Raw genomic sequence first — 14,355 nt, forward strand, 5'->3', positions numbered from 1 at the left:
CCTATTTTATTAATTAATTTTAATTTTTTTATCACTATATATATATATGTATATATACGTAAATATATCTCGTCGAGGTCGAATTTCTCAGTATGTGTGGGGTGTTGTTTTATTGTGTAATCATGTGTTGTCTATTGTAATAGTAGGTGCAATTTGAATTTCATTTATGTGATGTTGTTGATCATTGTATGATTTTATTGTAAAATTGACTTTGCTAGATATTAATATTTGGCGGGAATAATTGTAATTGATTATTTCAATTAACAGTAACTCATCGTTTCAAATAAAAGAAAAAAAATGTCTGATCATAGAAAATTCTTGCTCGGACCAGATTTAGTCGAACCAAACCAATCGTCGAGCAAGTGTATCGTACTTATTATATGTTTGGTCATATTTCTTGCATCGATCACACGATAAATAGTCTACACTTACTATTTAATTGGTTCAGATTCGATCAAATTAGATTCGAATTAGAATTTCCCCCATGGACGAAAATTCAAGGTGCAGTATATGCTGAAAATTTTCAAAGTGTGCATAGTGTCTTACCCCGATGCTTCATGCCCCAGAATCCGAGGGTACATCCTCTGAGCTTCATTCTTCGATATATCCAAAAAGCAACAAATCAAGAGAGAGAGAGAGAGAGGAGAGAGAATGTGTAAATGATGAAGTTGGCGAACATGTATGTATATATATATATATATACCTGTCCTTGCCAAGCGCTGAGATCGGTATGGCAAATTGAAGTGAAAAGAACCCTAATTCGGACCTCCATCCGCTGAGGTGGATCCACCCGAATCTCCTCCACCACCAGCGGTTGCTCCGCCGCATACGCCACCGCCGCTGCAATTTTTCGTACCCCAAAAGAAAATAAAAGTAAAAGTTATTCCACAAACTGATTCTTGACGAAACCCTAGCTATCTATACATATACGTATATATATATGTATACGTACGATGATGAACTCTACGTATTATATCCGTAGAAAGTACCTTTGCAGGTTATAACTTTTCCGACGGTCTCAGCTGAAATGTGGCTTTTCAAACTACCCATTGTAATTGTTGTAGTGAAAGAAGTCTACGAATTCAGACAAATTGTATAGAGAAGCAGTCTCATTACATTATATTTATAGGCAATAAATGAACCTGGGGGGGGGGGGGGGGGGGGGGGGTCTACTGCGGTGACATGGCAATAAATTTGACTTTTTATTTTTTTTTTAATTTCATTTTTGTATATTTTTTTTGTTTGGACAACCCATGATCATAGACAGTGCATTTTTGTTTTTTTCTTCTTCCAACTTTTATTGTATAAAATTCCATATTGGTTCAAACGACACATGTAATAACACATGGGATTGAATTTTTTATTCGAAATTATATTATATATTTTTATATTTTATTTAATATATGATGTGTATGAAAATTAAATTATTTATTTTGTTGAATTTTTTTATTACACATAATGTGTATATGCTAATTAAGATAAAAGATATGATAAAGTTTGAAATGAAACATTGGATCCGATGTCTATTATATATAAGTGATGTGTCCAAACTCATAATTGAAATTATTTTATTCTTCTCTTGCCTTCATTTTCGGGATTAAATTTCATGAAAATTATGTTTTGATAAAATTTATGATATTTATAGCTTTTAATCTAACCGAAATGATTTATTTTTGTTTTTGGCGAAGTAAGTTTCATTAAGAATTAAAGAAATAATATACCAACCGGTAAAAATCAACCCCCAAAGAAAAGCCTATAACTTAGATTCTCCATGCAGTATGCCATAATCTATATAATGCTCTAACTTACTTTGTAAAAAAAAAAAAAAATCTTATAGCAATGGAATTTGGGCAATGGATGCTTCCATTGCAAATTCCCAACGATTTTTGCCACGATTTTATAATGGAGTTGCATTTTTTCGAATTTTCATGGTAAATTCCATTGTAAATTGATAAAAAACTTTTGCAATGGATAAGCCGTTGTAATTTTTCGTTGCAAATTATGGTCAACTCTTGGATGGTCAGCAATTATCATAAGTTGTTGCAATTTTCATGTCAAAACATTTCCACGGGCACATTCCGTTGCAAACTGGCATCTGATTCCAATGATTATAACATTACAACGGATTTTTATATTATATTCGTCTCAAATTATTTGCAACTGCTATTGCAACAGATGAATCAAATCATTGCACCGTCATGATTTTTTTTGCCACGGATTTTGCAACAATTTATAACATACCATGCATTTTGCCACTGACAAATTCCTTTGCAATATTGCCACGAATTTTTACAACGAGAATAGTCCCTAGAAATTATTGATTGCATTGCGATATGCTCAATGTCCATTGCAAAATAAAATTATGGTTTTGCAACATAATCTGATGGATTGATGACCATGGCAAAATTGCCGACATTTTTTGAACAACTTTTACAACGACCTATAAAGTTGTTGAGATTCATATGCTCTAGTTGAAGTCATTAATTATTGAGCCGTTATATTTGAAATGAATTTTACAACGAATTTTGTTCGTTGCAATCTGAACATGACAATTGTAGCCCATAGTATGTGTAAGTATTAAATTTGTTAATTTATTTAATACATAATATCTTTCTATCATTAATTAATAGAAAAAAATGCAAGCATTCTTGTAATATCCCAAATGAGCAAATTACCACCTTATAAAAAAATAAATAACAATTTACCTCTCTGTATTTTTTAAAATACAATAATTTACATCCTTATAATTTTTAAAATGAAGCAATTTACCTCTCTGTATAACGAGGTAAATTGCTTCATTTTAAAAAAGTATAGGGGGGATAATTACTATATTTTTTTGTCATAAGGGGGTAATGTGCCCATTTTCAATTTCACGGGTGGGTAAATTACAATTCACCCTTAATTAATATATATTCACTAATATATATGATAGGAGTTTTTTCGTGATTTGTATAATAATAAAGAGTCTGTATAATTCATGTTAAGAATTCTACAACGTATCTGTTCCAAAAGCACGCTGCAAACACCTTTGGTTCCATTCGCGTGACTGGTATCTTTTACAATTCCGTTCTCGCTAACGGTGGTAGACGAAGGTAGCCAAAAACGATATGTATGAGTAGTTCACCACATGCCTGTCCCTTTATCGCCCTATAACTCATCTTATAGCCCTATTCCAGTCCCAATAAGGCCAAGGAAATTCACCCGACTTCCAATAATCCTGAGGCATTTCACAACATAGGCATACTGGAAAAATGGTGGGAATGCGTCTCCATCACCTGTCAATCACATAAAACATAGCACCGATCGAGATGTCTTAGCTACTCTTTACTACTCAATCTATGCTGAATCATAAGCCACAAGATAATACTCAATCCAGTGTGCCTCCCCGACACATACCTGATATCTGCTCGTCACGCTTAAAGCATATGCAACATCGGGCCTAGTGCATTGGACAACATACAGAATGTTGCCTATGGCCGAAACACAGGGGATGTTCGATATCCGCTTAAGTTCTACATCAGTCTTGGGAGATTGCTTCTTGGACAACTTAATTCCATCCCTCGTCGAAAGAAATTCTCATTTTGTGTTTCATCTTGAATCTCTTCACGACCTTCTCAATGTACGAGGATTAGGTTAATCCCAACATCCTTCCAGATCTATCCCTGACGATCTTGATCCCAAAGATGCAGGAAACCTCACCCATATCCTTCATGGAAAACTGAGTGGACAACCAAGCTTTAATGTCTCCCAACATCTTGACATCATTCCCAGTGATCAAGATGTCATCCACATAAAAGCACAAGGTACACAACTGAGCTTCCACTGATCTTCTTGTATATACAAGGATCAAACTCGTTCATAATGAAATCATAACCCCATATAACCTCATTAAAATGGGTGTTCCAGCTTTGGAAGCTTGTTTGAGGCCATAGATGGACCTTTGGAGATGACATAACTTCTACTCTTCTCCAACAAAACCCTCCAACTAATCCATGTAGATCTCTTCCTCAATGAAGCCGTTAAGGAAGGTCATTTTCACATCCATCTGCAATATTTTATAGTCATAGCATGCTGCTACGAAAAGTAATATCCAAATGGACTTGGCCACGGCTGCAGGCGAATAGGTTTTCTCACAGTAAACCCCAGGCCATTGAGTATATCATTTTGCCACGAGCCTGATCTTGAAGGTAGTAAGCTCCCAGTTAGCTCCAAGATTATGTTTGTAGACCCATTTGCACCCGACAGGCTTAACGCCTTTAGGTAGGTCTACGAGGGTCCAAACCTAGTTTGAACCCATCCAATCTATTTCGGATCTCATAGCCTCAAGCCACTTATTAGATTTGATATTCGGCATCGCTTCTCCGTATGTCCTTGGATCATTATCCAATTAGCTAGTCTGGCCCAAGAATCCACTATAAGGCGGTTGGGATACTCTGGCCGACCTACGAAGAACTAGAACACTATCAGTGGAAACCATAAGTACAGATGATATCACATCATTCTGTTGAGGTGCTTCACTTGACTTTTCAAGCAATACCTCATCTCGTCGGCCATTCGCAGGAAAACCCTTTTCCAAGAATAGTACATTTTTCGAGATAAATTTTTTTTGCTCGGACGGAATATAGAAATAGTATCCCACATTTTCTTCCTGATATTCGATAAACCTGCACAAACTAGACCTTGATTCTAATTTGTCTTCAACTAGTCTTTTGACATATGCGCCCTACCCCACACTCTCAAGTACTTGTAGGATGCAGGTTTGTCATCCACATCTCATATGGCGTTTGGGGCACTGTCTTAGATGGCGCTATGTTGAGCAACTTTGCTGCCGTTTCAAGAGTGTATCCTCAAAAGGATAGGGACAATTCGGTAAAACTTATCATGGATAGGACCTTATTATCGAACCATGTCCAATAGGGTCCGATTCCTTCTTCCGACATGCCGTTAAGTTGTGGTGTTCAAGGAGGAGTCCATTGAGAGAGAATTTCATTCTCTTTTAAGTAATCCATAAACTCACTACTTAAATACTCTCAGCCTGTGAGGATCAAAAGGTTTTGATCTTACCATCAGTTTGATTCTCCACTTCAAGTTTGAATTCTCTAAACCTTCCAAAGGCCTTAGACTTGTACCTCATAAAGTAAACATAACCATACAGAGAGCTCTCAGTCGGAAGTCTCTCTAGAGTGCCTCAATTTGGAATCGCTCTTTAACGACTTTCCTTCAAGTTTCTGCAAGGTTTGGTCTGATTAAACTCATCTCCTAGTGTTGCTCTACATTTCCATCGAACATTTTTGTGGATTCGAGGGTGATTGGCTGACTGTTAAACCTCTACTGAAAGTGAGGAGCACATTCTGCCGATTTTCCACCTCCCAGCCTGCTGCTTTAGTCTCCTTCCTGTTTGGCGATCATTTTGCTGCAAGCAACAGTCCATTCCACAGCCTAAAGCTTGCAGAATGTCTTCCTGCTACTGCTGGTGCATTTTCCTCCATTTTTTCCATCCAAATCTAGCACTTTTCCATTCTTGGGGTGCCAGCTTCTAACAACATGAGAGTGACTGGCTAATTTTCAGATTTGCACGAGAGGACGATATACAACGCATTTTGGTAGGGGACTGTATTTCGTCTACAGACGGCCACTCCTTTTGAAGAACATGCCGGACTGCTTTGAATTCAAAGAGGATGACATCAGTCTCACCCCGGTCTGGGCTACACTTCCATTGCTCCCTCTTGAGTGTTGGCATCCGAACGCCTTGGGCAAGAGTGGCTCGAGACTTGGCACGCCCATTGCCATGGACTCTTTAACGATGAAGATGGAAAGAGTATGGTATGCTAGAATTCTGGTCGAGGTTTATGCTTCGAAGAAGCTGGTAGAGCAAGCGGAGTTTGTTATGCATAACGGCGTAACCAGGAAGCGGCAAGTCGTGTATGAGTTCACGCACAAATTTTGCACTGATTGCAACCGATTTGGCCACCTACAAGAGTCTTGCCCACCTACAGGCTGTTCCAGCCGCAGCTACCCTTGCTGCTATTGTTAAGCTTGCTGCAGCAAAAAAAAATACAGCCCGCTGAATGGATCATGGTGTAGCGGAGGAATAAGGACAAGATCAATGATACTGCAGTTAAACCGACAACGGACGTGCGACAACTGACTTCTCCACCGGCCGACAAGGTGGATAAGGGACAGTTAGGCACAATGACACCGCAACCACTCCAACATAAGGAAAATGAGGCTCCCTCACCGACAATCTTATCGAGTTCATCTATCGATCCAAACTCCCTGACGTCCACTCAACATGCTATGCCGGGGATCAAGACCGCTGAAATTACTATGAAAGACAGCATAGGGAAGAACCTCGGAGGAGAGTCCCCCCCTCAATCCCCATGAAGATCGATTTCTGGAATGTGAGGGACTTTAATCCGTCTCTCAAATACAATGGGAAAGCTCACCTCATCAAGAATAACCAGCTTTGTCTCTTGGGCATTTTGGAGACAAAGTTTGCAGCATCGGCAATTTTAAAGATTCTCAACCACTCATTCCCAGGATGGTCCAAACCAACAACTTTGACACCACCGCCGGCAGATGCATCCTTGTACAACGAAACCCGACAGTCATTGACCTTCATCTAGAGGACATCTCTTCCCAAGTGATCCACTGCCGTGCCACGAAGAAGTTTTCTCAACTCCCTTTTTATATCTCGTTTACATATGACCTTTACTCTGTTGTGAATAGGAGCATGTGGGAGAAGCCTTTTGATTTGGGACAAACATTGAGCATGCCGTGGCTCATTATGGGTGATTTTAACTGTGTGAAATCTCGTAAAGAGAAGCAGCTTGGAGTTGCCCCGACATGGTATGAACTTAAAGATTTCGTGGATTGCTGCCTCGCACTTGGATTTCTTGACGCTCCCACAATGGGCTGTTATTACACATGGTATTCCAACAATGAAAGCAACCCCGTTTGGTGCAAGCTTGATCGGGTCCTCTACAACAATGAATCGCTCAAGGCCGGTTTGCATTATGGTGCCCATTTCAATCCATCGGGATGCCTCTCCGACCACTCTTCGGGTATAGTCTCTATCTTTGATCATCCATTCACTAACCTTTCGATTTTTCAATATGTGGACAGATCGGACTTCTTGGCTATCATTGAGGAGGGATTGAATTTTAATGTGGAGGGAACACCACAATTTAGCTTTTGTAGGAAACTGAAAGTACTCAAAGGCGTACTCAAAGCATTCAACAAGCAGCATTATAGTAATATATCTGCTAGGACCAAAGAGGCGGATCTTGCCCTGCAAGATGCATAGAGTCAGCTTGAATCTAACCCTGGAGATGTAGCGCTTCGGGATTCATTGGGGGATCTTAAGTAGAAGGCCGTATATCTTGCTGAGGCCGAAAGACACTTCTTCTACCAGAAAGCCAAGATCCACTTCCTTAAAGAGGGGGACCGCAACATCAAATTATTCCATGATATGGTGAAGAGGAACGTTGCTAGAAACTCCATCATGACAGTCACTAGAGGGGATATTGCCGAGAATATTGCCCAAGAGTTCGTCTCTTGCCGAGAATATTGCCCAAGAGTTCGTCTCTTACTACACATCACTCTTAGGTACCGAGGTTCACACCCTCCTAGTTGATGATGGTGTGTTCGAATGGGGCCTCAAACTCTCCTCCGAGCATATCGTGGACCTTTGTAGGGCAATCACGCCGCTCGAGGTCAAGGAAACCATCTTCCATATTAGCGACAACGAGGCACCTGGATATTCATCATGCTTTTTCAAGAAAGCATGGAACGTTGTGGGAGATCAAGTCTGCAGGGCTGTCTTGGATTTTTTTAGGAGTGGGCGGATACTACGACAACTCACCACACTATCATTGCCCTTATTCCCAAATCAGATCATTACACCTTTGCTGCAGATTACCGACCGATTTCGTGATGTAATGTCATCTATAAGGCTACCATAAAAATCATCTTGGACCGGCTTGCCCCCGTATTGGAGCACCTAATTGAACGTTGTCAAGCTACGTTTGTTGGAGGCGCAATATCACAGTTCACATCTTCTTGGCCCAAGAAATGGTGCGGCAGTACTCGAGGAAACGGATTTTACCTCGATGTACTATCAACGTCGACTTACGCAAAGCGTTTGACTCGGTCTCATGGACGTTTCTCTCTCGAGTACTTCACGGGTATGGCTTCCCCCTACTATTTATATCATGGATTATGGAATGCGTCTGCACTTCATCTTTTTCAGTGGCTTTGAACGGCTCCCACCATGGGTTTTTTTCGGGAAAGAAAGGCCTAAGGCAAGGAGACCCGATGTCGCCGGCCCTCTTCCTTCTTAGTATGGAGTACTACTCTCGACTAATCAAGAGGAAAACATCCACTTCTGACTTCAACTTCCACCTGAAATGTGAGAAGCTGAAAATCACACACCTTTTTTTTCCCGACGATCTCATGCTTTTCTCCCGAGGTGACCTTCCATCTATTCATGTCTTGATGGAATGCCTTCAAGAGTTTTAGGGACGCATCCAACCTCACCGTCAATACCTCCAAATCATGCATATTACAGCAGGTATCCAAAACGAGGAGCTTGACGGGATTCTCGCTCAGACAGAGTTTGCGAGAGAAGAGATGCCGGTCCGGTACCTTGGCATTTCATTAGCGGCACAACGGCTTTTAGTCACCAACTACTCACCGCTTGTGGATCAAATTGCCAATTGCATTTCCAAGTGAATGGCAAAATCCTTATCATGTGCAGGCCGATTGGAACTTATCCGCTCAGTTATTCAGGGGGTGGAGTGCTTTTGGCTCCAAGTTTTCCCACTTCCAACGACGGTCATCGAGAAAATTCACCGACTTTGCAGGAATTTTCTCTGGAACTCTATGAGAGCACCAGTTGCTTGGGAGAAAATCTGCTATCTTAAGGAAGAAGGCGGTCTTCGTATCCGGCATATTTAGTCATGGAATGTTGCGCTCCTTGCCCGTGTTTTATGGAACATCCACTGCAAGGCAGACACGCTGTGGGTGCAGTGGGTCAACGGTATCTACCTTAGAGGCGCTTCGATTTGGGACTGGCAACTAAATAAGGGGGATTATCCAGTCCTTCAATGGTTTTCTGAAATTCGCAATAGGTTGGTCACCGCATTTGGGTTATTGGAGGCAGCAATTGAACAAATGACGGAATGGTCTACCACAAAGGGTCTCCTAACGTCGAAAACCTATGAGTACTTTAGGCCGAAACTCACAAGGCAGCCTTGGAAGAAGGCTATCTGGAAGGCTTTCATCCCTCCGAAGTATTCATTCATCTTGTGAATTGGTTTATGGGGTAGACTAGCTACATGGGACAGACTTTGGTTTCTCCGAGAGGAAGATTTGTGCACCCTGTGCATCAATACCAAGGAATCGGCCAAGCACCTTTTCTTTGAGTGTCCCTTCAGCGAATTTGTTTGGTCACATATCCGACAATGGCTTGGCATTAGCCGGAGTATGTCCACCCTCCACAGCTCGGTCAAGTGGTTTAAAAAGGAGAGAACTGGTTCCTCCGTGCAGAACAAAGTGCGACACCTCGCTTTGGCATGCACGGTCTACACCCTTTGGAGGCATCGCAATGAAATCATTTTTGATGGCTCAACACCCTGTCCCGAAGGGCTTATTATTTCAATTAAGATAACATTGTATAGGCTCCTTTTGACACTTTTCCCACACGGTTTGATTGTACCTTAATCTTTAGCATGGGTTTTCTTGTATCTCTCCGGGTATACCTGGAGTACACTATAAATATTCTTGGATGAATGAAAACTTATATTTCTCCCAAAAAGACATAACCATACGGTGAGTGATATATAAAGTATGAGTATCCTTCTCTAGTTGATCCCACGGCTTTTGCAGCAACGGCCTTGCCATCGCCTAGCCTCAAGATCTTCTCGTCCTTACTTAGTTTTCTGCTTCTTTCCAACACCTGCAAGTTATTACAGATGTGAGTTCCACAGCTGGTATCTAATAACAAGAAGCAGAATCAGTTATTATATTCACTTCAATCACAAACATACATGGGTTGGAGAGGAGTTGTGGGCACTCCCTCTTCCAATGCCCCTTTTCTTTGCAATGCATGTATATATTATTTGCCCTCGACCGCTGTGAACCGCCAACCTTTATTTTTCCTTTGCCCATTCCCGCCAAGGCAGTAAGGGCGCTTGGAGAGCTAGCAGTGGCTATAATAACTTTTTTCTTTCCCTTCTTCCTCTTCTAGTGTTTGGAGCGGCGATGGAGAATCTTGTGGTAGTTGATAGATGGCGCTCACTTGAGAGCTAAAGATATTTTTATTGGGTTTGTGATATGAATTTGGATTGACCTACAGACAGTGAAAGAGGAGAGAGGAGAGAGGCCGGGTGGGAGTGGATGCCTGGAGGGAACAAAAAATTTGACCCGAAACCCCAAACCCGGATTCACTTTCCTGTTTCTCTTTTGGTTTTGGGTGGGCAAATGACAAATTAAATTCATTTTGGTACGCAATTTAACATCAATGTTATGTTAATTTGTATTGTTTAATGCTATAATTAACAAATCAATTTTGTCATTAACATCATCAAAATTAGTACACTCATAATAAACTACACCTGAACAAAAAGGCATCATAAGGTCTAAGATTGAAGAATTTTGAGTTTGAATGTTGTCTGATCTGATGTGTACAGGATAATCATAAACTTAAAGATGAAACCAAAAGCACATTCATTTTGTTGGCAAAGGAAAGTAAGAATTTTATGAGCTAAATCACATTCTGTCCAATCGTTTTTCACTTTCCAAATTAATACTAATTGCAGTTTCCATACTACACATTTGCATGATTAGCACAATTTACCAAACTTTTCCCTCATTCTCAGTATGGCAAATTTCAAATTTAGCGGCAGCTTTCTTTGTAATTATTGGATTTTGAATTTCTTAGCCGTTAGAATTATAAATATCTGCGTTGAAGTGAATTCAGAAGAATCTCCCATTAGATTAATATTTAGGACATAGATTCTAAGAACTTGTTGTAAGAAGATTTTGATATATTAAGATTGAATGAATTTCGGGCGTTGCGCAACATGCAAGCATTTGAGGAGGAGATGCCCTTCAGACTGCGTTTTTTCTCCTTACTTCCCTGCCAATAATCCTCGAAGATTTGCTTATGTTCACAAAATCTATGGGGCTAGCAATGTTGGAAAGATACTCAAGGTAATTCTATTTAGGACATAGATATTAATTAACTCATGAATAGACTTCTCAAGTTCGTTCATGTTGTTGTTAATAATAATCGGGTCGTAGGATGGAGGAAGTGATAGGAGGATCACGTCAATATACGTGTCATTGTTAAGCCTAATTTTGAGGTTTTCGAGCTTCTCCACTATGGATAGCATCTTGACCCCATGATATTGTACAGAGGACCCCTTAGTCATCTTGGTCTTGAAAAATTCTTTTATGGTGGCATATACAATATGCCTATCAGGAATCGCATAAACCTATTTCACGCAGAGCATTATCGATGGAACATCTTCCAACCGATCATATTACTTTTGAATATCATTAGTCAATGTAGCCAATATGATACTGTAGACCTTACGGTTGTCCTCAAGCCATTTTTGAATGTAATGTTCCTTGGGCGAGGACCCTTCCAGCAAGGCCGTCAGGAGCGACTTCTCCAAAATATAGCCATGGTTCTCAAAATATAGGACAATTCTCAGATTCCGCAGCCAGTCATTATAGTTCGTGCCATTAAATTTATTAGTCTCCATAATCATGGTTAAAGAATTTTTAGACATTTTCTACATAATGTTAAAATAAAACAAAAATCAACAAATGATCGTAATATTATAAACAAGTTTAACACATAGTTTTTAGTCTTTAACTCTCTCACTATTTATACGAAAGCTCACCACTCCCAAGTGGGGTTCCGGAAAACTATTTTCTAGTGGACTTTCGGGATCCACAAGCGCAATTTACCATGTCAGGCTTTTGCGATTCACATGGAAAGAGCTTTGTGGGAGGTATCCAATACCATTCTCATTCCATGAGATTTGCAAGATGTTTTGCCTCACTTCTTCACATGATTCCGAAGACTCAAAGAGAATCATGTTACTCAGTGTTAGGCCCGTCCCATCAACCAAATCACATGTGAGTTTTCCCTCTCTACGACTCTAAGATAGGAAAACTGTGAACGTTCCTTTGTTCACAATAATGGTGCAACTTTCCTCTATTCCAAATGTGTCACGACTTATTAAACCATATTTGGGTAGTAGTAGCTTCCTCACCACATTGTTGTGGAGGAAGGTTCGGACAGATCAAAATAATTTTTGATCAAGTTCATTATGGGTCTAATATTTAACTTGGTCCAACCAAGTGAGAGTTAAGTTTTAATATTGACCAAGACCTCATCACGTAATCATATTGAATGCATAAATATAAAATATTTAAAGCATTTAAATAAATGTATCGCATACAAATAAACCTAGCACGCCCTTGTTGGATGATCATGAGCCCAACCTATGCAACCCATTAAGCCCGTAGTGAGTCTAAAGTCTGTCTAAGGTGGCTCTATGCTATTACAAAGATATTACCGATTAACACACTAACGAGCCTTGTAATTCCTCCTTTTACCGTGGGTCTTCTTCTCCACGAGCTTGCTTTTCCATTGGCTTGCTTTATTACAAAAATTTAAAACCTCACACTAAAAAAATCCCATTCAACTCGTTTTAAAATGGAAAAAAACCCCGATCAAAAGCGGGGAGTACAAAATTGGGGACGAAAGCAAGTTTTGCTATTCCAAGGCATAAAATGAGAAAATGAGAGATATAAAATAAAAGGGCACACGGGCCCATCCAACATAAATAAAAATACATACAAAAGGTCAAGGGCTTCGTGATCATCCTTCATCATTCAACTAGCATATTAATACCAAGTAAAAAGCTAGACATATATCATACATCCCATGTACAATAAAGAGACATGATATCCAATATCATAAAAATAATTATATGTAGAAAAGACAAGTTTAAAATTGCAATTAAAAGAACGAACAAGATATGTTCATCCAATGCACAAAATAAAACAAATGAATTAAGTAATTTAATTTTAGAAAAAAACTAATTTAATCCAGAATTAAATCAGTAAAATTAATATTTTTCAAAAAATGTGCAGAATTCAAAAAATTCAATTTTCTGAAAAAATGGCGAAAAAGACCGAATCGTCTACCGTCAACCTGTAGTCTTGCCCAACCGGCTGTGCATGTGGCCTAGTTGCCTGCGCTCACGCACTGCTCGTTGCGCACGGGCGCATTGTGTTGTGCCAGCCGGCAGTGCACTGCTACAGTGCTTGTTTAACAATTTTTTTTATTCCACAATAAAATGAATTAAAACAAGTATCTATAGAAAAATTTAATTTTTCTTAAATACTTAAAAAATCCAAATAATTATAAAATTAAACGTGTTAGTATCTACATATAATTATCAATAATATAAGCAATAAAACCTTGTTTCGGAAAATCGTAAAACACGTTTTCATCTTATCACCCAAAATATCGGGCTTTGATACCATTTAAAAGGAGCAAGCAAATCAGCTGGGGAACATGCTAGTGGAAGCGAGAGACGAGAAATAACAATACAAAATTTAAACTTACCAATGGGTATACTCTTGGGGTTCCCGAGGTTCGATGTAGTATGAAAATAAATAATAATAAAATATTTAGACAAGGCTATGGTTGAAAATTAAGAGGGGAAGCATAAATTTAAAATCGAAATTACCTTTTGCGATACTCAAGATTCCTAACGGTTACTCGTGTTGAATCGTTCACCCAAGGTTCCAAAATAGCAATCCACTAAAGAAGATCCACACTACACCGGAATGAACGAGGTCTTGGATCTCTTGCTAGAAGAGATCAAGTCAAAATCTCACCTAGTGAGAAAATGGAAAGGGCGGCCAAATGCTAGGACGAGAAGAAGATATTTTTGTGTTGTGTATTATGTAATAATTATTTTCTAAAAATAATTGTACAATATATATAGTTTGTATAGATAATTAGAGATGTGCCTAGATACATTTCATTCATCTACAAGGTGACCCTTCCATCTATATGGTGTGATCAAATCATTCTATATAGAGAGGGTTCTAATTATAGCCAAGTTTGTGCTTTCCAAAAATACAATTTCTTGGCCAACTCTCCTTCCATCAATTTACCAGTGAGCCTTAGTTAGTGGGGGAATTTATATAAAATAAATTAAAGGCATAATGAATTTTAATTAAATCTAATTTAATAAAATTCAATTAATTAAGCCCAATGAGTATTTAATGTATTAAATACTCAAGCCCAAAATGTCTCTTTTC

At 39.2% G+C, this 14,355-nt stretch overlaps 1 protein-coding gene across 1 annotated transcript in view; it reads right to left on the bottom strand.

Annotated features, from left to right (window-relative positions):
- Positions 1 to 1,095, bottom strand: part of LOC105164416 (alcohol dehydrogenase-like 3) — a 13,708-nt gene extending 12,613 nt beyond the window's left edge. The window contains exons 1-3 of the mRNA XM_011083067.2: positions 990 to 1,095; positions 704 to 840; positions 547 to 596 (exon numbers count right to left, since the gene is read on the bottom strand). Coding sequence (XP_011081369.1) covers positions 547 to 596; positions 704 to 840; positions 990 to 1,050 — 248 coding nt within the window. The 5' untranslated portion in view covers positions 1,051 to 1,095. The remainder of the gene's footprint in view (positions 1 to 546; positions 597 to 703; positions 841 to 989) is intronic.

The sequence above is a fragment of the Sesamum indicum genome, linkage group LG6 (genome assembly GCF_000512975.1).
Source record: "Sesamum indicum cultivar Zhongzhi No. 13 linkage group LG6, S_indicum_v1.0, whole genome shotgun sequence".
NCBI classification, from domain to species: Eukaryota; Viridiplantae; Streptophyta; class Magnoliopsida; order Lamiales; family Pedaliaceae; genus Sesamum; species Sesamum indicum.